The sequence below is a fragment of the Galeopterus variegatus genome, unplaced genomic scaffold (genome assembly GCF_000696425.1).
Source record: "Galeopterus variegatus unplaced genomic scaffold, G_variegatus-3.0.2 Scaffold9, whole genome shotgun sequence".
Lineage (NCBI taxonomy): Eukaryota > Metazoa > Chordata > Mammalia > Dermoptera > Cynocephalidae > Galeopterus > Galeopterus variegatus.
In genome coordinates this window covers 1,746,078-1,773,929 of record NW_007726120.1, presented here as the reverse complement: position 1 = coordinate 1,773,929, position 27,852 = coordinate 1,746,078, and the positions used below count along the sequence as shown (strand labels likewise).

The window sequence follows — 27,852 nt, the reverse complement described above, 5'->3', positions numbered from 1 at the left end:
TCAACCCAAGGCATATAGTATCTATGACAGAGGTTAAATTGAAAAATGTTTAGCTTAGAAAAGAGGCAAGTAAAGGGAGATGTAACTGCCTTCAGGTGTATGCAGGTTTGTCACTGAAGGAGGGTATGCAATTGAATTTTTATCTCTGTGGAAAGATGTGTCACTTGAAATAGGCATAAACTGTAGCAAGGGAGACTTTGTTTATTTATTTTCTATTTCCAAAAATGATTTGATCTGACTTACAAAATCAGATACAACATGAAGCAGAATAAGCTAAAAAACCAAACAAGCTAAGAGGAGTGGTGAAGATGTTGCCGAATGCTGAAGAGTGACTGATTTTTGTTTGGTCCTGAATTTGACTTTGTGCTTCTTTCCAGCTAAAACAGGGCAGGGAGGTGGATTACATAGATAGACCCCATTGTCTACACAGGAAAGTTAAAAATTGAAGGAGAGCACACTGCAAATCTCTGACAGCCCTATGCCCTCTAGCATGTAACTGAGCAAAGTTGTGCTTTGGTGATTGATTGGTATGTAATGATCAGTTTTTGTTGAATTCAGTCCTACTATATGTCTAGCAACTGAATTGTTAGAAGATGAAATTGCCAGCGTTATGCCAACCAAATAAAACTTTCTGGTATTTTTATCATATCCAAATTATTTTTTGCAGTTGGCCTTACTTTGAAACATCTAAAATACTACATATTTTTATACTAAGATTTTGTGAATTTTGAAGTGCAGTGTTGAGAATTGTTATTCCTTATTTCTGCCAAATGATTATATAATAACATGCAAAATTGTGACTTTATGTGGAAAAATAAATTTGACTCAATTTAACATTCTGGGCACAACTTAGTGTCAACTGTACTGAAACTTGTTATGTCTGGCAGATGTTTTCCAGGCTCTAAAGTGATGACAAGGACACTTTCAAACACTCAACTCATTAAATGGCTCAGAGATTCTGTTTACAGGTAGTCCATTCTGACAAATTTTTTATCCTTCCTTTATGACATAAATCTCTGATATCCCAACTAGGTATGAGAGTACTTCAAAATAGTTTACTGAAAGATTTGTATTATCTTTGATCTCTATTTTTCCACAAATTTTTTTTTTTCCTTTTTTGTCTCTTTTCGTGACCGGCAACGGATCGCAACCCTCAGTGTCGCGCCCGTACCGGACCGGGACCGGCAACGGGATCGCAACCCTCGGTGTTGCCCCCGCACCTCGCTCAGCCAGTGAGCGGCCGGTCTGTATGTGGGATCCGAACCCTCGGCGGGAGCGCCGCTGCACTTCCCAAGCGGCGCACTGTAGCAGTGCGCCACCGGGCCGGCCCTCCACAAACTTTTTGAAGTACCTTTATATTTGTCCAAGTGGTTGAAATTATATTAAAGGCCTTTTTTGAAGCAGATATAACCCATAAATATTCTTTTAATCTACTTTCCTGAAAAAGTGGGATGGCTCAATTTCTCACTGAGAAAACAGGTTGGGGATGATAAATGTTTCTAATAAAATATCAGCCCTGCTGCCTAAATTTCTAGTTTTGAAACAAGACTATTGAATTGTGCAACATTAGACCCAGGTTTAAATCTCAAACATCCTCCATATTATCTGACCAAGGCTAATCATTCCATTATCTGCTTCTCTATAAAGTAGGCAGTTAAAATAAAATTTTAAGAACCTGTTACATGCATGTTTTTTACATTGTGTTTTTGTCAGAGAACACTTGTTCCCAAGGAGTAAAAGCGCACTGAAGCTGGTATAGGTAAAACGGGTTATTTATTATAATACACTTGAAAACTCCCATAAGCCAAAATAGCTAAGCCATGAGGAGCTTGAACTGGAACTGAGAAGTCAGGAACCAAATCAAAAGAGCCCACTTTCTTTCTGAGTGATTGCATGGCTACTTGGATTTCTGCTTTCTCTGGTTTGGCCGTTATCCTCGGCTTGCTCATGGCCGGGCATAACTCCCATCCTCATCTCTAGATCATTCAGTTCATGTTCCCACAACATTCTGACTCATTCAGTCCTATCACATTTGAACATTCCCCAGAAAGAGAATCCTGTTGTCTCAGTTAAGGACCTATGGAGTGGTCCCCTTGTGATCAGTGTCCTCATATAACCTACCGAGCTATGGTCATGGGAAAGGGACGTGAGAGTCACATGGTACAAACATAGTTTTCCACATTCGTCTTGCAGTATGATTTCCACATAGGGAACAACATCCAAAAATGGGTGAGGGCTGAGCGGACACCTAAAATTTGTTACTTTAAGAATTATTCATATTTTATAAACGATGGAATTGAAGCTGAGAGAGGTCAAGAAATTATTTTAAAATATTACAGTTTTATTAAGGACTAAAACCAAATTTTGAATCTGGATATTCTCATTCTTAGTTGAGTGATCTTATCACAAAACATTCATGGTAGAGAAAATAAATCTCCATGTAAGAAATGATCCCCTGTAACATTTAAATTGTTTGAATTATGAATCCATTTTTAATCAGCAAACCAGTGATTGAATTGACTCAGTCCCTTAGGTACCAAAAGCTTGCTTTTGATACTTGTAAAGGATGCTTTTCACAGTCCACTTTTCTATAGCAGTGTTTCTCAAAATTTGCCCATTGACGAAGTATGAGCCCCTACATCCTGATCACCTGGACAGTGTTAAAATTTTTTTAAAAAGGGCCAGCCCGGTGGCGCACTGCTACAGTGCGCTGCTTGGGAAGCACGGTGGCGCTCCCGCCCGAGGGTTCAGATCCCACATACAGACCAGCCGCTCACTGGCTGAGCGAGGTGTGGGCGCAACACCGAGGGTTGCGATCCCGTTGCCGGTCCCGGTCCGGTACGGGCACGACACTGAGGGTTGCGATCCGATGCCGGTCACGAGAAAAGACAAAAAGGAAAAAAAAAATTTAAGAAAAAAAAAAGGAGAGAGAGGAATCTCTAAGACAACATTTTAATTGGGAAAACAAGATTGCAATCTGGGGCACACACCGAGACTGGGTGGTCTCTAGTATGTCCAAAGAACAAAGAAAAGTCTGGGAGTTGTATTAGAGAGATGAATGTGATGTACTGTTTTGAAAGAAAGCTCATTGGCACTAGCAAAGTTTAGGGGAGTTGGCAGTCTTTGATTGGTGAGTGGCAGCAGTAGGTAAAATTAGTCTTATAGTCATGGCAGGTCTTTTCAGAAGCTGCGCGGTAACAACTGGTCATTGGTTACTGCAGGTTGTTTCAACATCTAGGCTCATAGAAAATTCCTCTTGGAGCAGACACTATGTGCCCTGAGTGATTTTTCCCCCTGGCCCCTTGATTCCAATTTTAGTTTGGGTATGACAAGAATGACCCAATTTGTATAACCAACTTTCATAACAGGTAGTTTAAATACTGCTTCTGGGCCCACCTCAGACCTCTGAAACAAAATCTTGAGATAGGGCTTTGGATTCTGTTTTGAAAAGTTCTCCAGTTGAGTTTTACAAATGCAATGGTTTATGTCCTCAAAGTTCAGTCTATATTAGATAAACAAAAAGTACTATGCCATATTATTTTTTTAGTTCTCAAAAAAAAATGCCTTCATTTAATTGCATTTTCGGATTTCATAGGAAGGGGAATTTGTTATCCAAATATGAATGAAGCTCTGAATTTTTTATTCTGGCTATATGTTTGAGTTCCCTCAATTTGTTGATAACCTGCATGTTAAAGTGAGGTGGAGAAGAACAGTGGTGTTGCCCTTCTTATGGCCTGTGCTCTGAGCAGGTGACATAGGGGAGTCACTGATTATGAATTCATTCAGTTATTCATTCAGATAAAGGTACTGAGCCCAGTGGAGGACACATTTTGGTTCTCTAATATGTCACACAGAATGATCATGCTCATAATCGGAAGAGAACCACAGGGCATAGAAGTTTTAGTTTATCTAGTATGTGATGGATATTTCCACTATTTACTTTTTCCTCCAAGGCTGAAGTTGTCTTCCCCACCTTCCCTTTTGGCAGAAAAAAGATTGCGTAGCAGAGAAACAGGTCTTAACTTGCTTATGCAGCCGGCAAGATGTCTCAGTTGATGAAAAGTGCTGAGTCACACTTGCAAGTGTAGCAAGCAGGCCGCCCCTTCTCTGCAGCTCGGTCAGTGTCCTCTACCAGAGCTGTTAAATCCCTGATGTTTTTCTAGCCCTGTTTCTAAACTCAAAATGAACCTCTAATTGAATAAAGCATATAATAAATTTATCAGTATTTTCCTTATTCAATTCAGTAGCATCAAAGTCCCTCTCGTAAGGACCCTGTGCTTTAGCTATAAGAAAGATAAAAATATTTTAAATTGCTGTATGTTTAGTTTCTAAAAATTGCTAAATGATTTCCAGAGGTAAATACTTTGCTTTGTATCCAGTACTTAACAGAATTAATGTTAGGTTAGCTATGTGAATTTTCAAAAAGAAAAAAAAAAAGAAAATCTCTTTTTCGTCTCAGCTGAGCAAGCAGTGCTGCTCCATAAAAAAATTATTTCATTTCCAGCCTCTCTGCAGCATCTCCATACTGTATTAGTAGGTTGCCGCAAAGCTGTGCACTGTATAACTTGCCCCATCAGTCAGCTGTGTAGTTCTCGTTCCTATAAAAATCGTTGTTCCAGAGAGTCCAAAAAGGAAAATACTGTGCAATGCAGGTTAGTTCATTATATCCTGACATCTGTTTCATGCAGATTGTGGTGCAATAAAATGCCAGTAATCACAATAGATTGTGATTGTGGTTTGAAATCATTTTGGTCAGTTGTGTTACTTTAAAACACAAATCTCAGGAAAATGTAATTTTAAACTTTGGATTATTTGCTTAGGAGTAGCAAATAGCCATATGAATAAACTGATAGATAATATAAAGTATTAAATTTTGAAATGTACAGTATGTTTTAGGAGTTTGCCTTAAATACGAGTGTTAATTAATAATTATTCATTAACCAAAAATTTTTAAAGGCCTGTTAATTACATACCATTCTTCTGGGTGCAATGGGAGGCAAAAGGGGTTTGTAACTATGGTAAATATTTTAAATATCAGTCACCTTTAATAAGAAAATATCTGTCTCACACCCAGTGAGTGGTAAAGACAGTATAGACTATGGACCATGGTGACTAGGGAAGGTTCCGTGGCTGGCTTATGTTAAGGAGAGCTAAATGATATTTTTGGGATTCAATGTTGACATATGTTGATCAAATCAATATTACTAGTATGTATATTGTTACGAATTGTACTTATTCTTTATGCCCCTTGTCCAATCTCTCCCTATCCCTCTCTCCCTCCCCCTCCCACCACTGATAACCCTAGGTTTCTTCTCTCCCTCTGAAAGAATAATGGTTACTCTGTTGATTTGTTGCCTAGATGATCTGTCCAATGCTGAAAGGTGTGTTCAGGTCCCCCAATATTATCATAGAGCAGATGCTTCTTCTGTCACTCTGGAATGGGCTTTGTGGAGAGAGACATCCTATTCTTTTCTTTGGTCTCTGCTGGTGACTGTCCTTGTGTCAATGCACTCCAGTGGCTGGTGGACCATCTAAATGGTGGTTGTGACATCTAGACACTTTCATGGCAGCCGTGGTTACTGTGGTGGCTGTGGTGGGCCACCCACATAGAGGTGATGTTCTTGGCATGCTCCTTGGTGCTGATGGTGTGCCTGGTTGTGGGTGGGGGGTCCAGTCCCCAGCTCGAGGAGTATATTGCATCACTTCTAAAATTGAAGGGAAAATGTAATTGCTTTATCTCTCAAAGTTTATAGGTTTATGACCCACACAAATGTTCAAGAGCACTTTTCCCTTAGTTGTTATTGTAAGGATACCGTAGGCACTCAAATGTAAAGATACCCTGGGCACTCTAGCGGAGGGGGAGGGGGAAAGCATTCCCTAGCAATATGGCGACCTACCGGTTTCTTCTCGGCAGTAAACAAGCCCACCAGTGCCAACACCCAAGCCCACCCACGCCAAACCTCAGCCAGTCACAAGTCAAGGCTCACTTCCTACCCAGCCCCGTCCAATCAGCTACCGCCCGGTCCACCTGCTATCAAAACCCTGAACGCAGCTCCCTATAAATATATGCGCAGTCTTTGAATAAAGTGGAACTGCTCTGGCGAACTGTCAGCTCAGGTCCTGTCTTATCAGCTCGGGTCCCTGTGCCCTTTCAGTTATGGCTGTCCAGGAATAGCAGTTTCATCCCTTGAGGTCTGAATTACCTTCCCTTTCCTTGTTGGGTTGCATGTATAGGATCTACTGAATCCAGAGTGGAGTGATAAAATGAACAAAGGAGAAAAGTCATTGCTGTGGAATGATGAACTACCCAAACCTTGAGGATAATCTCACACCAAAACTCTTAAAAACAAAGGAGTTCTGACTATTTAGCAAGTAAGCAAACAGATATTAACCATGCCAAAAGCTGAATTTCAGAACCTTCTATTTGAGATTTCTGTTAGAAATGAAAGCCAATGTTATTAATATAACCATTGATGTTTACACATATTGAAACCTTAACGAAACTAGTTAACTTGGTTTGTCTTGCCACTTTATCTGTCCTTTCCCCATGTATACACTCAAAAAATTAACAGTGGCTTTAGTAACTGTAACAAAGTATTGTAACTAGTCAAGTAAGAGATTTAGATCCAGGTAACCTCAACATATGTTCCTAAATAGTTCTGTCCATCCATCTGTCCATCTATCATTAATCCTTTCAACATTTGTGGTTTCTGTTCAGCCAGGGACTATGTGTGTTTTGAACTAAAACTAAGAAATCCCAGCTGCTTGCTTGACTTCAGAGGTGGGTTGCTTGAATTTTAACAGGTTCAATGTACATTCTAGGAAGTACAAAGGCAGGACTTTTACTATGAGCAAGATTGTTACATCAAGAAGATGATTTTCTTCCCTATATGTTTCCCCTACTGCAGCAGACATGTGACTGAGGAAGCCAAAGGCAGGAGTTTGGTCTGTTCGTGGTGACAGACTGAGTTCCTAACCACAGGCGTTCATCTTGATAACATGCGCGTAGGCCCATAAAAAATCTATCTCCAGTACCTGGAAAGACAACTCTGTTACCTGAAAAGGTAGCCCCTTCTGTGGGCGGTATGACCCAGTCACAGGACACACAAACAATGGTATTCTTCCTCTACAATAAATTCAAAATAGTTTTAATTATCTTTATTGACTCAACTAATCATAATTGTCTACTCCCTAAAGAAAAAGATTCTCTTTACAAATTAAAGTATAAAATGAATTAGATTCATTTGCTAGTTTATTGTGATTTCTTCACCATTTGTGAAAATCTACCTGCCACTGATTTTAACATTTATCATTATCTATAATTAAAAAATAAAGGCTACCACTGATTCCCCTTGTGGGGATTTAATATTTCAAAAAAAAATTCTAGAATGAGTGAGTTTCTCTGCCACTACCATCGTATGCTCTCTACTCCCATCTTTTTTTTTTTAAATACATTTTATTGTGTATATTTGAGGCTTACGACATGAAGTTATGGGATACATATAAATAGTAAAATGGTTACTATAGTGAAATAGATTAACATATCAGTCATCTCACATAGTTACTTTTTTGGTGACAAGAGCAACTAAAGTTACTTATTTAACAAAAATTCCCAATAAAATGCAATTTTATTAACTATAGCCCTCATGTTGTACACTTGACCTCTATACTACATATCTGCTACTTTGTATCCTTTGACCTACATGTCCCCATCATCTCCCAACCCCCGTCCCCTCCCACTCCTATCCCCACTACTTCCAGCTTTGTCTTTTTGTATTGTCTCTCTCTGGCACTTTAATAATTCTGTCAGAAAATATCCACTAAAATTAGTTAATCGTCAACTCTCCTTCCACTGAAATTAACAGTTCCTAGGCAACCCCACACTCTACCCCTCTCACTAAAAAAAGAACTTCTAGACCCTCAGTCTGACTGATTAACCCACTTTGATGCTGAGAAATGAGTTAGACGTGGAGAAATAAACATATTTTAAAATTAATTCACACTGGTGCATGAACAACTCATATACTTCCCAGAGATATTTGTCTTTTAAAATGGAATGTGCATTAACTAGACTGAAAATGTTAATTAATTGAATTTCAGGGCACGTGAAGAGAAAAAATTTTAACAAAGAAGACTTTCTTCAGGTTTAGGGCTGCCAGATTTGGCAAATAAAAATATAAGATGTTCAGTTAAATCTGAATTTCAGATAAACAATGAATAATGTTTTGTATATGTGTGCCCCAAATATTGTATAGAATGTGCTTATACTAAATAATAATAATAATAATAACAAAACAAAACAAAAACTCTGTTGGTTAACTGAAATTCAAATACAACTTGGTGTCACGTATTTTTTTCTGGCAACCTCATCCGGTTTCTTAAATCATCATGGTGGTTGCTAGTATTCTCCATGGCATAAAGCTGTCCATGGATCTCTCTAACTCCGATCTGCCAGTCTAGCCCGAGCTGGTGAATTGACTTTTGGACACCATTACATTTTCTGCACCCAACGCTCAACCTGGAAAAGAGCAGTAGTTGTCACAACAAATCAAGCACTCTTTTAGGCCAACTTTGTAACATTTCAAATACCTGAACAATAATCTCCTGCCTAGCCCAATAGCCATAGCACTTTACTGGGGGTGAGGGTAGGATGGCAGGTAACATAAGTTTGGAAATTTAAGCAGAAGAAAAAATAATTTGAGTGTAGGCTTCAGTTGAATGTGATAATACTTTTTAAGTTATTTACAAGGTTTTAACAAAGAATATAATTGAGCAACTTCAGCTGCCACCTGCTATTGAGTATAACAAAAAGGAAATTTTTCTCAGCACTTAAGAAATGTTAGAAAACATATTGAGATGGAAGAATAGAAATAGATCCAGAAGGCATGCATTTATTTTTCCAGAAATTTTTGCTTTAACTATATCCTTTTCCAGTTCTTTATCTGATGCCTGAAAAAAGACACTGGCACCACCAAAATGGTTAAGCCAAAAGAATGTAGGACACGTACTGAACTTCATATTCTGTTGTCTGGCAGGTTTTTCAACATTCACTTTGATGTACCAAAATTATCTTTAAATGAGAGGAGCATTAAAATATGTATCTAAATTAGGGAAAAATCATTCTGGCCTGATAATTGTGTGTGAGAGTATGAATAGAGGTGACGTGTTGCTTGCCCATTTATTTAAAAATGGTTTAATGATAATAATTCAGGACAGTGTTGCAGTTCACTGCCCCTACACACACACACACACATACACACACACACGACTTGTGGAGTTGAGACAGATGTTCCATTTTCAAAGTCGGTGCTTCAGTGTTCAACCTCCATTTCTCCCTTTTCTGGGTCAAAAAATGAATCTGTTAAAATTAGAAATATCTAAATCTTCAAGTAAAGGTCCAAGTAGCTTAAAACCCAAAGTCTATTTCATAAAGCAGCTTGTAAGAGGAATTTGCTTACTTTCCAGGATTCTCAATATGATTCTTTTCTACTTGCCAACTTCATAGTCTTCACAACTCTGCCCAGTGCTTTATACATGGTATACATTCAATAAATATTTTAAAAATGAACAAAATTGACTGCATATACCATGTGTCACACACCTAGATAGAAATAGATCTGGCTCAGTGTCACATCTTCTGTGACAGATGTGCTTGGCATCTGGTAGTGTCCACTCTATACGGATCTGTGATAATCGTCAGCTGGTGGGCACTAGAATGAGATAAAATGTTAGCAATCCGTGGAGGGGATTCTAATCTCTTTAACCCAGACCAGTCTACCACAAAAAGGAATACAGTAAGAATGACTGAACCCACATTATAGACTGAAAGCTAACAAGTATAATTTTATATCAGATGATAAGTAACATTTACAGAAATTTTAACATAGTGAGTTTTTGAATCAGGAAATTATCTTTACCTTTCATCTTTCAAGACCTATTTTCTATAAGTTCTTTCAGTTTGCTTTGTACCAAAATGATTATGAACAAAAGTCTAAGGTAATAATTACAGATAATATTTTTCATTGCCTAGAATAGTTCAATGTCCAGATTTTATGCATATACAATCTTTATCAACTGAACTTCTACAGCTCTGATACTCCTGGTCTCAATTTTTCATAATTCAGAAAGGTTCCCTTGGACTTCAGGTCATTCTGAAAAGTGAACGTGTCAAACACCAGATACTCATTGCCCAGTCCTATGTGTTAAATATGTCCCCCAAAAGTTCGTGCATTGGAAAATTGATCTCCACTGTAACAGTGTTAAGAGGATGGAAAATCCAATTTTGGTATTAAAAAGGTGAGACCTTTAAGAAGTGATTAGATCATGAGGACTGTGCCCTGGTGAATGGATTAATCCATTCATGTAGTAATGCAGTAATGGGTTAATGGTTTAATGGGTTATCAGGAAGTGGTTCTGATGGTTTTATAAGGAGAGCAAGTGAGCAAGGATTACTCCTTGGTCACCACAGGATTCTGTAGAGTTTCCACCAATAAGAATACAACAGATGTGCCCACGGGACCATAGACTTCCCAGCCTCCAAAATTGAAAACAATAAATTTAATTCACTTGCAAATTACCCAGTTTTAGGTATTTTGTTACTAGCAACAGAAAATGGAGTAATATAGCAGGGTCGTCAACTTGTGTGTAACATTCCTTCCCCCCGATCTCATCTTTCTTTCCCTTGAAGCTCTGTCTCCTTCTCCCCAGCTGGCCCTGGGCTCTATGCTATGTTTCCTCATACATCAGTATGCTCTTGGCAGTTTTGCTTTGTGTCGAGATGGTTCCATAGGAATTTCTCTGAGCAGGAAAAGTAACTTCAAATTGAGTTTATGCTAAAGAGAAACCCCTCTCAGCAGAATTCCACACTCCGGGACATTTCACGTGTAATGCCATTTAAACATCTTTCTGGCTTCAGCAGCTCAGGGAATTCTCTTGAACTGTTTCACACCATGAGTCGTCCAGGCAACACTCACAAGAGTGAAAGGTTAAAGTCATTAAAAAAACTGTAATAACTGTGAGTTCTTAAGAATATTAACACGTAGATATTCAGTAAAGAGCCTTCCAAAGGGATGTATTATGTCTCTCAGGAACAGCATCTATTCATGCCATGAGTCCTGAAAGGATTTACATACTGATGGAAAATATTGCACTATTTCACTGAAATGGTTATCAAGGTAGACATTAGCAAAGAGGGAGTGTAACCATTTCCCCCCAGCATTTTGTGTTAAAATGCTAGTGTTGGCTTCTTTTTCCTTCAGAGGGAATCGTACCAAGTAAGCCTGATGTTTTTTTCCTTCTCCCATTATTGTCCCACAGTGATAAAGAAACAAACGCTGACTCTAGCACTATTTCCCCTGGCTGCTGCTTATAGCTGTGTAACTCCAACCTTTAGCAGCACCATGGCAAAAATGAATTGCATTGCCTGAGAGAGCACAGCAAGAGTAATGGCATTCATTCTGTCTGTGTCTTTGAGGAGTTTTTATTAAGTTACTTTTAGACTAAGGTTTTTGAATAAAAATGAATAGAATCCTGACATTTCTACAAAGAAGAGGCATAGTCAGGAGTGGGGAGGAGTTGGGGGAGAGAGAGCAACAGAAGTGAGATGGGGACTGAAGAAAAGGAAGAAAATGGAGAATCAAGGTGTATTAGTCCACTTCTGTTGCTTATAGCAGAATACCTGAAACTGGGTGACTTACAAAGGAATGAAATTTATTTCTTGCAGGTTTGGAGGCTGGGGAGTTCAAGGACAAGGGAACACATCTGGTGAGGGCCTACTTCCTGGTGGGGTGACTCTCTACAGCAACTCAGTGTCACATGGGGAGAAAGCTAACCTGCTCTCTTGCTCTTGGTATAAAGCCATCGGAACCATGCCCTTTACTCCATGAATGAGTCAATCACTTCACAAGGGCACAGTCCTTACAACATGATCACCTCTTAAAGGCCCACCTTCAATACCAAAATTGGATTTACCATCCTCCTAACACCACTACAATGGAGATCAAGGTTCTAATATATGAACATTTGGGGAACACATTTGACCCATAGCACTAGGAGACTTGGGCAAGGAAAAATGAGCAATGAGAAAAGGAAGGGTGAATAGCGCTGGCCACTAGACTTTCTCTTTGCTGTTTAGGTGAACAATAGGATAATATCTATTAGATCTATGTTTGAGTAGGAAAGTTTGTACTAAAACAAGAGTATGAGCCTTCACAGGAATATACAAGAATATATATATGACCAACAGATTATGGGAAGAGATTTAAATAAAAATATATAATATTTTTCCCCATTTTCATAAATACTACTCCAAACATATTGCCAAATTGAGATTACATTCAAAGTTAACTCCAAGTGATGGGATTGGAAATTTAGGCCCTATTCTTTTTTATTCAATAATTGTACAGTGAGAAAAATTATATAGTGACATGCCCAATACTTGCACAACCTTGTTAATTAAAAAATTGAAATATTATTTATTTCTTGATTTCAAACATGACTAGAACACAATGTTTAATTTTAGCTCAACCCATAGCACTTTTGTCACATTCTTTGTATTAACTTTGCATTAGAATCTGAGATAAACATAGACCATGTATTCAACAAAGTAATAAGTAATGTACTTATTTGAATAACGTAGTTTTTTGGTATTTGGATTGAGTGAGTTTTGTACTGCTTAGTTTATTATTGGGATGTCCTAAAAAACACCCTCGAAATATAGAAATGTAGATATAGGCATATGTTAGATATATGACCTTATTTTAAGTGTAATCCACATATGACATGAAAATGTAGGGATAGGTAATAAAGTTTTAAAAGAATATAAACATTTTAAATACATGAATGAAATACGTTGTTTTAGTTAATCCTAATTATAACATTAAAATGGATTTTATTGAAAATCAAATGAAATAAAGACTCTTATTGTTTCTATGCCAAACAGAGTTGCTTTTAGAAAAAAATTATAGATCAGTATTTCCTAGGTCTGGGAAATTCCATGTATTCTTTCTTTCTTTTTTAATATTCTTTCTTGGTTATTAAAAAACAGTGTGTGAGATCTCAACTGTAAGAATAACATTTTACCTAGTTACTTTTATTATTACTGGCAGTAACATTGTTTTGTAATGTGGGTGGTGAGAACGTTACAAAATGAACTGAAACACTTCACAAATTGTCATGCCCAGATGGTTTAAGTCCCCAGAATAGTAAGTAATAGGACTCTACAAGGAGATGGCAGGCATTTCTGCAGGAGTCTTTCTGGGTTCTCCTCAGCATGAATATCAAACCACATTAGAAACAGAATTATAGATATATGATTTTTCTCCGCATCAAGTTATATAGTGTAAAGTGGTCAAGTTATGTAAATGTTGCAACTTTGAAGTTAGAGAACTTTAGCAGAGATTGGAGTGAGGCAGATGAATTATATAAAGAGATCCGCTCAATTGATAACTGGAAGTAACCAGGTTTAACATAACATAAAAAAAAATTATAGAAGTAAAGTATGAGTTGGTTGTGGAGTTCATCAGGTTTCAAACCTGAATAATACAATTCTAAACTTGAATGCGTTAATGAAAAGAGGACCAGGATCTGCTAGGAGAAGAAGGAGACTTTATTTTCTGGAGAGAGGGGGGGAAAAAAATCAGCAGATCAGGGAATCCAGGCTACAGCTGGGCTGAAGTCAAGCATCTGCCTGGGAAGGGAAGGAGGTTAGTATTTATTCCTTCTAGGATCAGGTGTGTATACATTTTCAGTGAAGCTAGAGAAATGCTATGAATATTAATAGAGAAGGCTATACACATGCGCAGTGTGTGAACATATCACAAGGTGTGTTCATGTGCAGGCTTGGTAGACTGGTCGTGGCTGGTTTTGATGTGGCCTCTGTTATCAGAGAAGAGGAAGAAGAGCGTCCTTGGAGTCTGGTTCATGTCTAACTGGAGCCACAGTGGGCGCCCTCAAGAATGAGAAGGAAGGGGTCGATGACTGTCGCCAGGCTGACTTGTTGAAGGTCAATGTAGAATTCCCAGCTATAGCTGATTTGGCTTATCTTCTGAGAGTTGCTTTTGTTTGTTTACAGAAAAGAAAACTTCATAACAGTTAGTAAGATACTTATTTGCAGGCTGAGAAATACATGTATGGCCTTTGCCTTCCTGTGGCCATTTAGTTCTGTCAAAAAATTTGAATGTCTTTTCACTATAGTGAGTCCATTTTGTCTGTCTGTCAGGGTACATTTCAACAGATATTGCAATCTTCTTTTGTGTGTGTGTATTTCCCATTTTTCAAAGTTTTGAAGAGAGTTTTTAGAAGAGTACTTCAAAAAGTTCATGGAAAGATTTGCATTACCTCTTAATACTATTTTTCCATGAACTTTTTGAAGTACCCTTGTATTTCTGCCAAAATGCTTTATTTAGTCAATTTATTTTTGGTTTCTCCAAGGAATATAATTTCTTTGAGTGTACACTAGTTTAACATGGCTACTTGTGTTATGTTTGCATGAGACTTCATGGGTTAAAGTTACTTTGAATGAAGCTCTTTTATCGGCATGATGAAGGTAACTAAAACCATATGGTTTACCAGTCCTAGCCCCTTCAGTACAAAAATCTTCTGGCTGATAAATGCTCAACTCAAGTCCAATATGTAATATATGTGTAATCTTCTATGGGAAAGAGAGATACATAATGTCTAGAAACAAAAACTTCATCTAGTAGTAGAATATTTGTTATAATATAAAAAATGAATTAGCAAAGCCTTAGAAATGATGCAGAATATTATAGTATCAACCTTCTGATCATTTAAAGCCCCCCAGGAATGCATAATATTACTAAACTGTAATTCTAATGCTACTGATTTAGTCCCCTGTTTTTCTATCAGGTGTTACCAGCATACATCATTTCTTTCACCTGTTATTCGTATGTTCTAGTAAATTTTCCCCTTATTCTCCTTTTGTCCACATTATTAATACTTGACTATTTCTTTCCACTCACAAATTCCACTTCATTTTTTTACAACCTTTTCTTTTCATGGTCTCTCAATTCTATTTCATTTCCTTTTGGAATTTTTTTCTTGTTTCCTTTGGGGTTTTGTTGTTGTTGTTGTTTATTTGTTTTTTTATCTAATCGACTTCTACTTTTAATTTGTTTTGTTTATCTTTGAAAGAATCATTCTTCTTCCGGATTTCTGTTGCCCACTACACTAGTTATTCCCAATATATTTTTTTTATTCATTCAGATTTGCTTTCTGTTAACACACACTTCCTGTTACTCATTCTTCCTAGCTATGGTTACTTATTCTCCTTTTTATTTTGTCTGAATGAATAACCATATTCATCTTAAAAATACGTCTGTCTCTTTGAAATCTTTTCTCATCAGAGAAGTTTTGTTGTCTTATCTCTTTTGAAAGGAGCAAGGGCCCCTCTCTCTACCCCAAAACATATGTCAATTCTGATTCTCATGTAAAGAGAAAACTGTAAGCAAAAAACCACAGATTCTGTGAGCTTCTCCCCCATAGCTAATGAGGCATATTTAATTAGGACTATTTAAAGTATTCAGGTATAAATTTTTATGATAAAGAGGCAAAGTTCCCTTTCTAATGTAAATAGGATTCATGATTTATTTCTGTGCATTTTAGCAGATTCCAAATGCAGCTTAGATCTTTCTTCCATAATATTACTGGAAAATATTAATATGTCATGGTTTTTTAGATATTTCATAAGTAACCTCATTTTTGGTATCCATGGGGTGTCCTGGAATAAATTCCCCACAGATACTGAGGGACAATGGTAGTTGGAATCAAAAAGTTCATTTCTTTTTAGTGCTGAATAATATTCATTGTCTGGATGTACTACAGTTTATTTATCCACTCACCTACTGAAGGATAGCGTGGTTACTTCCATGTTTTGGCAATTATGAGTAGAACTGCTATAAACATCCATGTGCAGGATTTTGTGTGGACATAAGTTTTCAACTCCATTGGGTTAAATACTGAAGTGCATGATGGATGGATCTTATGGTAAGAGTCTGTTTAGTTTTGTAAGAAACTGCCAAACTCTCTTCAAAGTAGCTATACCAATTTGCTTTTCCACCAGTGATAAATAAGAGTTCCTGTTGCTCCATATCCTTGTCAGCATTTAATATTGTCAGTGTTCAAACTCTGGCCATTCTAACAGGCATGAAATGGTATCTCCTTGTTTTAATTAGCATTTCACTGATGACATATGATGTGGAGCATCTTTTCATATGCTTATTTGCTATCTCTGTATTTTCTTTGATGAGGTGTCTGTTCAGGTCTTTGGCCCACTTTTTATTCAGGTTGTTTATTGTCTTATTCTTGAGTTTAAAGAATTCCATGTATATTTTGGATAACAGGGCTTTATCAGACATGCCTTTTGCAAATATTTTCTCCCAATATGTGGCTTGTCTTCTCATTCTTTCAACAGAGTCTTTCACAGAGCAGAAGTTTTTAATTTTAATGAAGTCCAATTTATCAATTATTTTTTTCATGGTCCGTGCCTTTGATATTGTATTTATTTATTTATTTGTTTAAAACTTTTTCAACATAATTTTCTATTGAAACGTAATTGATTGTACATATCTGTGGGGTACAGCATTGAATATCAATACCCGTGTGCAATATGTGATGCTCAAATCAGGATAATTAGTATATTCAAGATTGCACAATGTAATCATTTTTGTGGCCTTTTCCCAATTTCTCACTAACCCCCCCTCCTCCTCCCCCTTTCCCACCTCTGGTAGCCTCAGTTCTGTTCTCTCATTTTGAAAGTTTAGTGGATTGTGGTGATTGTGGTATCTTTCTTTCTTTCTTTTAAAATTTATTTGTTCATCTTTTTAGCTCCCGAGTATGAATGAGGACATGTGGTATTTCTCTTGCTGTGCCTGGCTTATTTCACTTAACACAATTTTCTCTAAGTTCATCCATGACAATTTCACCAATGGAAATTTTGGCTGGTTCCAATTCTTTTCTACTCTGAACAGGACTGTGATAAACAAGGGAGTGCAGGTATCCCTTCAACATGATGATTTCTGTCACTTTGGGTATATACTCACAGGTGGGATGGCTGGTTCATATGGCAGTTCTATCTGTAGTTGTTGGGGGGATTCTCCACACAGTTTTCCATAATGGCTGCACTAATTTACATTCCCACCAACAGTGCAGGAGGGTTCCCCTTTCTCCACATCCTCACCAGCACTCATTATTTTCTATCTTTTTTATAATAACCAGTCTAAGTGGTATGAGATAACATCTCAATGTGGTTTTGATTTGCATTTCTCTGATGCTTAGTGATGTTGAGCATTTTTTCATGGGTCTGTTGGCCATTTGTATATCTTCCTTTGAGAAATGCCTGTTCAGCTCCTTTGCCTATTTTTTAATTGGGTTACTTGGCTTTTTACTGCTAAGTTGTTTGAGTTCCTTGTATATTCTGCATATTAATCCCTTGTTGGATGCGTAGTTTGCAAATATTTTCTCCCATTCTGTCTTTTTGCTCTGTTAATTGTTTCTTTTGTTGGCAGAAGCTTTTCAATTTGATATAATCTCATTTGCTTATTTTTTTGTTTTATTGCCTGTACTTTTGGGTTCTTATTCATAAAGTTTTTGCCCAGTCCTAGTTTCTGAAGCATTTCCCTTGAATTTTCTTTTAGTAGTTTTATAGTTTCAGGTCTTATATTTAAGTCTCTTGTGCATTTTGAGTTGATTTTGGTATATGGAGAGAGGTACAGGTCTAGTTTCATTCTTCTGCACATGAATATCCAGTTTTCCCAGCACCATTTGCTGAAGAATCTGTTGTTTCCTCAATGTATGTTCTTGGTGCCTTTGTAAAAAATAAGCAAGCTGTAAGCATGTGGATTGATTTCTAGGTTCTGTATTCTGTTTCTTTGGTCTGAGTGTCTGTTTTTATGCCAGTACCATGATGTTTTGGTTACTATAGCTTTGTAGTATAATTTGAAGTCAGGTAGTATAATACTTCCAGCTGTATTATTTTTGCTCAGGATTGCTTTGGCTATTTGGGGTCTTTCGTTGTTCTGTATGAATGATAAGATTATTTTTTCTATTTTTGCAAAGAATGTAACTGGTATTTTGGTGAGGATTACATTGAATTTATAGATCACTTTGAATAGTATGGACATTTTCACAATGCTAATTCTTCCAATCCAAGAGCATGGAATTTCTTTCCATCTTTCTGTGTCCTCTTTAAATGGGTCAGTGGGTTAGAGCATAGCCTTATAACACCAAGGTCATGGGCTCAGATCCCCATACCAGCCAGTCCTCCCCGCCAATAAAAAAGGAAAGAAATTTTTGGTGTTGTATTTAAAAAGTCATCAGCAAACTCAATGTCATCTAGATTTTCTCCTATGTTACCTTTTAGGAGTTTTATAGTTATACACTTTACACTTAGGTCTATGATCCATTTTGAGTTAATTATTATGAAGGGTGTAAGGTCTACATGTAGATTCATTTTTTTTCATGTGGATATCCAGTTGTTCCAGCAGCACTTGCTGAAAAGATTATATTTTCTTCATTTGTTGTGTTGTTCCTTTGTCAAAAATCAGTTGACTGTTTTCATGTGGGTCTATTTCTGGGCTCGCTATTCTGTTCTATTGATGTATTTGTCTTTTCTTTTGTCAATGTCACATTTGCTTGATTACTGAATCTTTATAACAAGTCTTGAAATTGGATTAGTGTCACCCTTCAGTTTTGTTCTTCTCCTTAAATACTATGTTTTCTCTTCTAGATCTTTTGCCTCTCCACATAAATTTTAGACCCAGTTTGCTGATATCCACAAAATAACTTGCTGAGATTTTGATTGAGATTGCATTAAACCCGTAGATCAAGTTGGTAAGAACTGATACCTTGACAACATTGAGTCTTCTTATCCATGAACATGGAATATCTCTCCATTTATTTAGTCATTTTTTTGTATCTTTAATCAGAGTTTTGTGGTTTTCCTTATATAGATCATATACATAGTTTCATTTTGGGGGTGCTAATGTAAATAGGATTGTGTTTTTAATTTTACATTCCACTTGTTTATTACTGTTACATATGAAAGCAATTACCTTTTCTATATTAATCTTGTTTCTTCCAACTTTGCTATAATCACTTATTAGTTCCAAGCATTTTTTTGTCAATTTTCTCACATTTTTACATAGATAACTATGTTACCTGCAAAAAAAAAGACAGCTTTATTTTTTCTTTCCCAATTTTGTGGTGAGAGGGGACATAATTTGCTTTGTTTCTGATCTAAGTGGGAGAGCTTTTAAACTCATATTGTTCATATAAAGGAAATCTGTTGAGTTTTTAATGTTAATTTTGAACCAAGACCCCTTAATTCTTCACTGTTTATAGAAATTTTTAAGTGTTTCTATTGAGTTTTCTAGGCTTAAAAATCATACAATATGCAAATAATTATAATTTTGCATCCTTTATCCTTATTATTATATGATGCAATTATTTCTCATATCTAACTGTATTGGTTTGTATCACCAGAAAATTGTCAAATAATAGTGTTAATTTCTTAACCTTAATGAAAATATATCTAGGATTACTTTGTCAAGTTTATTGCTGATTTGGATGTTTATGTAATTAAGTATATACACATTCATATTTACATTTTTAGCATTTCACCTGTTTAGCATTGTACATTGGTGGCAAAATGTTAGCTTATTCAGTAATTGATGTTAGAATAGCTGGATAGCCCGCCCCCCCCCCCCCCAAAAAAAAATAAAATGAATCTCAACCTCACTCCCTATAGAATACAAATTATGAATAGATCAAAAATTTATATTTATGGGGCCGGCCCAGTGGCGCACTGGATAGTGCGCCGCTTGGGAAGCGCGGCGGCGCTCCCGCCCGGGGGTTCGGATCCCACATGCAGACCAGTTCCCGCTCACTGGCTGAGCGAGGCGCGGGAGCAACACCGAGGGTTGCGATCCCGTTGCCAGTCCCCGGTCCGGTACGGGGGCAACACTGAGGGTTGCGATCCGTTGCCAGACACGGAAAAAGACAAAAAAAAAAAAAAATTTATATTTATGAAATTAAGACATCAGAATGTTAAAAATACAAGAAGAAAACATTATATGTGTGTGTGTTATATATTTAATATATATCTCAAATCCTTTCTTCCACTCTCTACTGCCTACACTCCTGGAAGTGTTCCTAAACATAACACAAAATCCAGAGGCCAAAAAAGTATTAGATAACCACATAAAAATTTTGGCATTTTTAATTAAATTGTTTTGAATCCATAGCACAAAACATCATAAAATCAAAAAACATATGATATTTTTTTAAAAAGCCAAATATCACAAAATCAAAATGTTAATGTCATATCTAAAAAGGTTCTATAGTTTTAACAGAAAAATGATAAAATGAGCAGTTCTTTAAATAGACAGTGACTACAAAAAAGGAAATAAAAATAGCTCTCAAATATATCAAAAATATGTTTCACTTTTCACTTAGTAAGACAGATGCAAATTAAAACTATAATATGCCCCCATCTTTGTCCCTATCAGATTGGAGATATTGAAAATAATGATAACACATTATGTTGGTGAGAATGTATGTTGGTATAGTGTAACACAAGCACTGTGTTACATTCTTTCAGGAGAATAATAAGTTGGTCCATCCTCCATAAGAGTAATTTTGAAATAACTACCAAAATTAAAGGATTACTCTTTGCATAGCCAAGTCTACCTTTACAAATTAATCCTATATAAATCCACATAAATGTGAAAGTATGTATGTAAAAATATGTTAATTGTAGCTTTATCTATAAAATCAAAATTTTGGAAACAACCTGAATGCCAATAACTGGGGAATTGGTTCAGTAAATTATGGCACATATATGCAATGGAAAATCATGTAGCCAATAAAAAGAATGAGGCAAATATATAAAAACAGATGGAATAAACTCTAATATATATTTTAAGTAAAAAATGCAGGGTACAGAACGTGTTGTAGTAAGACACTGTTTGTATGTGTGTTTTTAAATAGAATATGTCTGAGTATACATATTCTCATGTGCTAGCATGTACCTATTATGTACCTGGAGAAATATGTGGGAGACAAGTAACAGTGGTTGCCTCTGAGAAGGGGAATCGAATGCAGGGAACAAGGAGGAAGAGAGACTTTACAGAGTGTTTTCTCTTAAATGTTTTGAATTTATATTACCTACATATATTTTCTATCAAAAACTAGTGAAAAATAAAAACCATACATGTACCTATGTCAGAATACTTTCTTTATGAAAAAATGCACCGTATTTGTCATCTGTAAACTTTTATTTTAAATTAATAAATGCCAGTATTTTCCTGATGTCTTATGGGGGAACTAGAGTTTTTAGACAGAACATTGCTTTTGCATCAATTTATAGGCAGCCTATTTTTCCAGGCCCTAAGCTAATTGCAGATAGATTGTAAGAAGCTCTGAAAAGTTCACTTAATAGAGACGTAGGGTACAAATTTAGATTTGAGAGCTCCCTTCTTTCTGTTCATCTACTGTGAAAAATATGTTCATAAACCTCACAGCAATGAGAACTTCCTTCATGAGATTTGAGGTCCCTGTAGGACTTCTCACAAAATAATTATGCCTGCACTTTTATCAATGCAATTCATATACACTAAGGCTGTAGTTAACTGTATCATAGTTTACTGTCCTTAATGAGTTAATGCAGTGTCCAAATAAAATTCATGGTAAGCGGTAGCTTAGGTTCTGGGAAGTTTGGGCTCAATAATATCTGTGAAATTTGAGCTCTCATTAAATATGCCTTAAAACAACACATTTGGGATTTGGCCTCTGGCATCAGATCAGATCTGATTCTGCTATATGAAGTTGAGAGTTTTGCCTCAGGTCCTCATAATATGTTTAGCACTGTAGGGCTATAGATTCAGCAAGAATATTGTTATTGCTTTAGTGAAGAAAAACACTTCAGTTCCTATGAAGTTTATGGCACCTGTCTTCTTTCTTATCTTTTTTCTTGAAAGAAGAGAATCCTACTGTCTCCTGCACCTACCTATCTTCGCCCCCCCATCCCCCTACCCCAATCTGGTAATTTCTTTCCAGCCTAGTCCGTTCCTCCTTGTTAGTCACATAAGTGAATTTTTCCAACCTTGTACTGTGTTTTTCTTTATATGTTCAAGTGAGCTGACCCTAGCATGAGTAGGTCATAGTTCCCACTCATGTCAAATTTCAGAGTAGATGAAGGCCCAAGACAGCAGTAACTATTTGATTGGTCACTAAGGCTGGCTGCAGCAAACATTTCTGATGAGCTTGGTCAGGAATCACTTGTCAGCCTCGAGGGTTAGGTTTTATGTCCTCTTTGAGACAAATCCTTTCCGCTCTATACCTGTTGACTGAGCTATCCTTTGTAGTCACACAGTCTCCATCTCTGTGTGGGCCACATAGTGAACAGACCATTAGTGTTATGGTACTAATTAGCCTAATGAACTTTGGTTAAAGCTATATTTGAACTACTTTTTAAACTCATAGCACAGTTCCTGTAACAGTAAAGCACAACAATTAATACATGGGCTACTTAACAAAATGACATAGAAACATGCTTATGAAGAATTTTTATTCAGAAATTACGTTCCAATTAAGGGAGGAAACAAAAAATTTAAATCCTCTAGCTCTTATTTCATGGCAAGAATTTATAGATATTAACGTCTCTTAATTTACTCTTTAAAATATCTGTATTCTTTTTTTAAGGGCTTTCATATGCAGAATAAATGGTAATTAAAATGTGCAGGATGACAAGATGGAGCAAACAGTGCTTGTACCACCAGGACCTGACAGCTTCAACTTCTTCACCAGAGAATCTCTTGCGGCTATTGAAAGACGCATTGCAGAAGAAAAGGCTAAGAATCCCAAACCAGACAAAAAAGATGATGATGAAAATGGCCCCAAGCCAAATAGTGACTTGGAAGCTGGAAAGAACCTTCCTTTTATTTATGGAGACATTCCTCCAGAAATGGTGTCCGAGCCCTTGGAGGACCTGGACCCGTACTATATCAATAAAAAAGTGAGTGTTTCTTATCAGGCATATTTTGCTGCTAATTGCCTACTGCACACCTTGGACAGTTGTAGCTCCAACACATGCTGTATTAACACAAAGTCTCCAGTATCCTTCTCCTTAAGAAATGAAACACATTTGTGGGTGATTTATGCATATACAAAAGAAATAAATTGATTATGTTATAACATATGGAGCTGTCCCAAATGTACCATGACTGATATCTAAAAATAAATGTAAGTTGTAGGCAGCTAATTCAACAAATTAAAAAATTCTCCCCTCAGATTAGATTTACTATACAACTTTATGTAGTTTCTGCACTTGGAAATCCTGAAATCGTATGAGTTATAAAAACTACAGAAAATATTAGTATTAATTTTACATGGAACAAAATTTGATATCATAAAAGTTTTCAATTTCTATATGATGTTATAAATAATAAATCAATTAATCTCCTGAAGGAACTTCTTCCCACATGGAAACTAACATTCCTATATAAAATAAAAACTACAATTTTATGAGTTATTCAATCTTTTGGTAGAAATGTATTGATACTGGTAAGAATTAACAAAAGGGTGATATTCTGAAGAACCTATAATTATTTGAATGCATACATTTTCTGTATCCATGCTTAAAATGAATACCTTGTATTAAACACTCAACCTTTCATTATGACCATGATTTCACCAAACCAACAAGAAAAGCATAAAAAAGATAAAAATCAGAAAAGATTATTGTATTGATTTTAAATTAAATTTATGACCTTAGTTAATTTGCAACATTTTATTATATTTTTCACTTGATGCAATACATTTGGGATTCTTAGTGGAAGATTGTAATTATGCAAATAAGTTTTTTGTTTGGAAATGGGCCTTAAAATACCTTGAAACTTTTAGAGACTCTCTTTATTGCTGGCCCAGTTCTGTGTGAGGTTAGTCCTTGTCAAATGCACACAAAAGTTTGTCATTTTTAATATGTAGATTTGAAATAGCTTTGTAAATCCTTCTGATTGCCACAGTTTCAGAGGTAAGAGCCTCACAAAAGAATGACTAGTTCTATGGTCAGTGTTTTTTTAACTTTTCAGGATATAGCCAGTTTAAATATAACACACTTTACCTTTTTAAAAACTGGTTTGTGCATTTTACAATTAAAAAAAGAGATTAATAATTTTCCATAAATTTCATTTTCTTTTGCTTAACTTTGCCTTTTAACACTGTATTGTCAAATTTTAGTAGGTAAGAGATTATCCATCTCCTGTCATTTAAATTATGAGAAAAATTGTACTTAATTAATGTAATATGATATCTGAAAAACCAAAGCCCAAATTAAGCAAACTATGAGGATTTAATTGGTATAAGGAAAGTATAAATTCAGATAATCCAGTTATTCAAACATTTTAACTCATTTAAAATTATTTCGTTGTTGAAGTAAGTAACCTGATGTGTTCCAGACAGAAATTCATTCACAGAATAAAGTATGCTGCTTTATTCATAGTCGTTGAATGCATCCAGTCTACTCAGAGGCTGCTTTTTTGTAAGTTCGCTCCATCCTCAACAGGCCTTTTGCTACTCTCAGACACCTGGCTCCCACCTTTCTGATGGTAATCACCATTCAAAAATTATGATAGCCATCCAGAGTCTATCCGTTCATCAAACAAGACTGAAATCTAGCATCCCAGCTTCTATGCTGTGTATTTGTAAAACAATAAACGAATGTTTTGAGAAAGAGCAAAGTCATGACATGTTGACTGGGGTAGCGGTTCTTCATGTGGAAACCAGATCATCCAATCGTTTATTTTAAATTAAAAAACTTTCTGACCGATAAAAGTTATTGTCTTGAAGGGATGTCCCCAAACAAAATGGTTCACAATTGGTTTATAATGAATTATATGTAATGAAGGTTATATAAAGGCAGATGGAAAACAAACCTTTTCAAAATACCCAAAAGAAATATCTTAAAACTGGGTGAAAGACCAACTCTGGTGAAATGTCTGGTCACCCTCATAAACTTCGTTAGGCTCTCATCCAAACTTGCCTTTAACGTCTTCTGTCCTTATCTTCAAATGCACATTGTGTGAGGAGGGAGAAACATTTTGGCACTTTGGAACAAATCACAGTGTGCAAGTAGAAAAACCTGATAAGACAAATATTGTTATCAGGAAGGAATTTTCCCCAAGGTAAGGTACATCCTCAGCTTTCACACAGCTGACGTCAAGTAAATCTTCAAATGTAAGTCATTCAACGGTAATACAATGAAACTTTTTGCAGGGCTGAAATCCTTAAAGACTAGCATGATGTGCTTGGAACACATGATTGAGCTATGTATATAGTATTTCTTCCTTTTGTATTTTTACATTTTAAGACTTTCCATAAGTTTCCTGTATACTGTTTTCTAGTCTTAATTTTTTTTTTCATAATTGAAAGTATTGAGGAATAGCCTTATATTCTGAATTAATTTGTTCTGATTAAAGTTGGAATGCTTAGCAAAAATCTCAACCTTTTAAAAATAATGAATGTTTCTTTCAATATTTGATGACCCATTTTATTTTAGTGACTTGGGTGTCTGAGATTGGCAAGGTGATCTTCATTTGTACAATGCAGTACACACACAAAGTACTCCTGGCATAGCCAAATGACCTGGCAATGTCACTATGGAAAATGCTTCTTAGGATGAGATTTCCCACTATTGCTGATATTTGAGGTGTGGATTTGGTTTGCCTGAATGAATTGGAATATGAAAATATCAATTGGGCCAGTGACTTCCCCAAGGTTACACTCCAGTACGATAGTTAATGTGTCAATTGTAACAGTTTACAAAGCCTGTAGTTTCTTTCTTAATAATATATAGAATAATGAAAGCAAGCTGACTAAATAAATGGTTGCAAAATCCATTCCCTCTGTAATATTTCAGGTTAAAGTGCAGCAGTAAACATGCAAGAAGTTTATGTGAGTAGAAACAACACAACACCACACTGAGGCCCTCTGTGATATTTACAAAGACAATGTCAGTGAGCTTACGGAAATGTCACTGACGATGGTGCATCTTTCAATGGCATATGCCCACATATTTTTATCCTCTTTGCCCCAATTTAAATGTGCAAATTATATAATGTTCAAATATTCTACTATAATTGTTAAGTAGTTTAATTTATGATCAATAATACTGTAGTAGTAGTAAATGAAGAAATAGTAGCAACCATCTCATGAACATTTCCTGATGCATGGAAGCATTCGGAGCTTTTCAGACCCTCAAATGTTTTATGTCTTCAGAAGTCCAAAGTAAGATCTAAGGGGAAAATAGCAGCGCTGTCATAATACAGTCACAGAATTCTTCATCCCAGGTTTGCTCTGATCCAGTGATCTTCAGAACATGATTGAGGTTGGGTTCCTTTTGTTTGTTTATTTACTTTAGCTGTGTAGCAAGGCAGATTTTAGATTGCGAACACATTTTTTTTCTTATGGGATTTTTTTCACAGTTTCCTTTCATAGCTTGGGTTGATTTTACACCATTTGACTATACATGCAAATTCTTCACCCACTCTTTATTACAGAAAACTTCTCCCTTCTCATGTTCTTGTTAAAATTACAGATGGCTCATTTTTACCATGGAAGGAAATGTCATTTTTGCAACGTGACAGTTTACTAGAAATAGAATGAGGTATTTTAGATCTGTAGTAAAAATGGATGTTAGTTAATTATGAAGTGTAGAAATGTATTTATTTTTTTAAAATGTACTCTTTCCTTGATTGCCTCATGGACCACTTAGAAACAATTATTTTCTCTATCAGCTTTGAAACCAGGCATCCAACTCCAGAATCTGCACTAACAACTGCATAAAATAAATTCTACTCATATCGTCCCAACGTTGCTTTCCAGGTTAAACTGTTGATTATTAGGTGTGTTTACCAGTTTTGCTATATAACTACATTCTTGCTTCTTCTCTAAATCCAGAAATGATTTTTGCCTGGCTAGGGTTGCAGAGAGTATGACCCAGCAGAACAATAAATGCTTTAGGTCTAAGTGTGTGTTGCTCAATGCAGCAGATACTAACCATGTTTGGCTATTGAGGACTTAGAATATGGCAAGTCCAGACATGGAAGACTGAAGACTTAGTATGAAAAAATGACGTAACATATCTCTATAACTTTTAATATTGATTTTACTCCCCATCGATAATATTTTAGATATGTTGGGTTAAAAAAGTCATTAAAATTGATTTCACCTGCTTCTTTTATCTTTTAACGTGACTCAGAAATTTAAAGTCATATTTGTGGCTCAGATTTGTAGCTCACATATTTCAATGAAACAGTGCTGGTCCAGGTAAACATTCACTAATTCTTCTAGTATTTCTTCTGTTAGTAGTGGTAATTGAGTATGCCCTAGTTTGTAAACTTCCTGGGTTCATGACTTACATATCTTTGTTTTCTTTTTGGACTGTAGCACTGGATTTTGCAAATATTGTACTAAACAATTAATACATGTCTTTTGAATTAAAATCAATTGAAATGAACAATTGGACCTAAAACTAGGTCCACACTACTTTCCAGGTGTCTGCAATGCTCATACATATTAGCAACTTATCATGTACATGCTCAATAAATGTTACTTGATTTTGGTAGCTATATATGAAAAGTTAACTGACAAGTTAAAACAGCCCTAATGTATAAACATTTTGTATTGAAGTGACTTAAAGCAATAACAATTATTCAGAGGAGTTGTGTTAATAATTTTTTTTTTTTTTTTTTTTTTTTTTTTTTTTTGCCGTGTCCGGCAACGGATCGCAACCCTCAGTGTTGCCCCCGTACCGGACCGGGGACCGGCAACGGGATTGCA

General features: G+C 36.1%; 1 protein-coding gene across 1 annotated transcript in view; it reads left to right on the top strand.

The window, feature by feature from the left end:
* SCN1A (sodium channel, voltage-gated, type I, alpha subunit) overlaps positions 1-27,852 on the top strand; it is a 127,024-nt gene that overhangs the window by 24,489 nt on the left and 74,683 nt on the right. The window contains exon 2 of the mRNA XM_008585445.1: positions 22,717-23,029. Coding sequence (XP_008583667.1) covers positions 22,766-23,029 — 264 coding nt within the window. The 5' untranslated portion in view covers positions 22,717-22,765. The remainder of the gene's footprint in view (positions 1-22,716; positions 23,030-27,852) is intronic.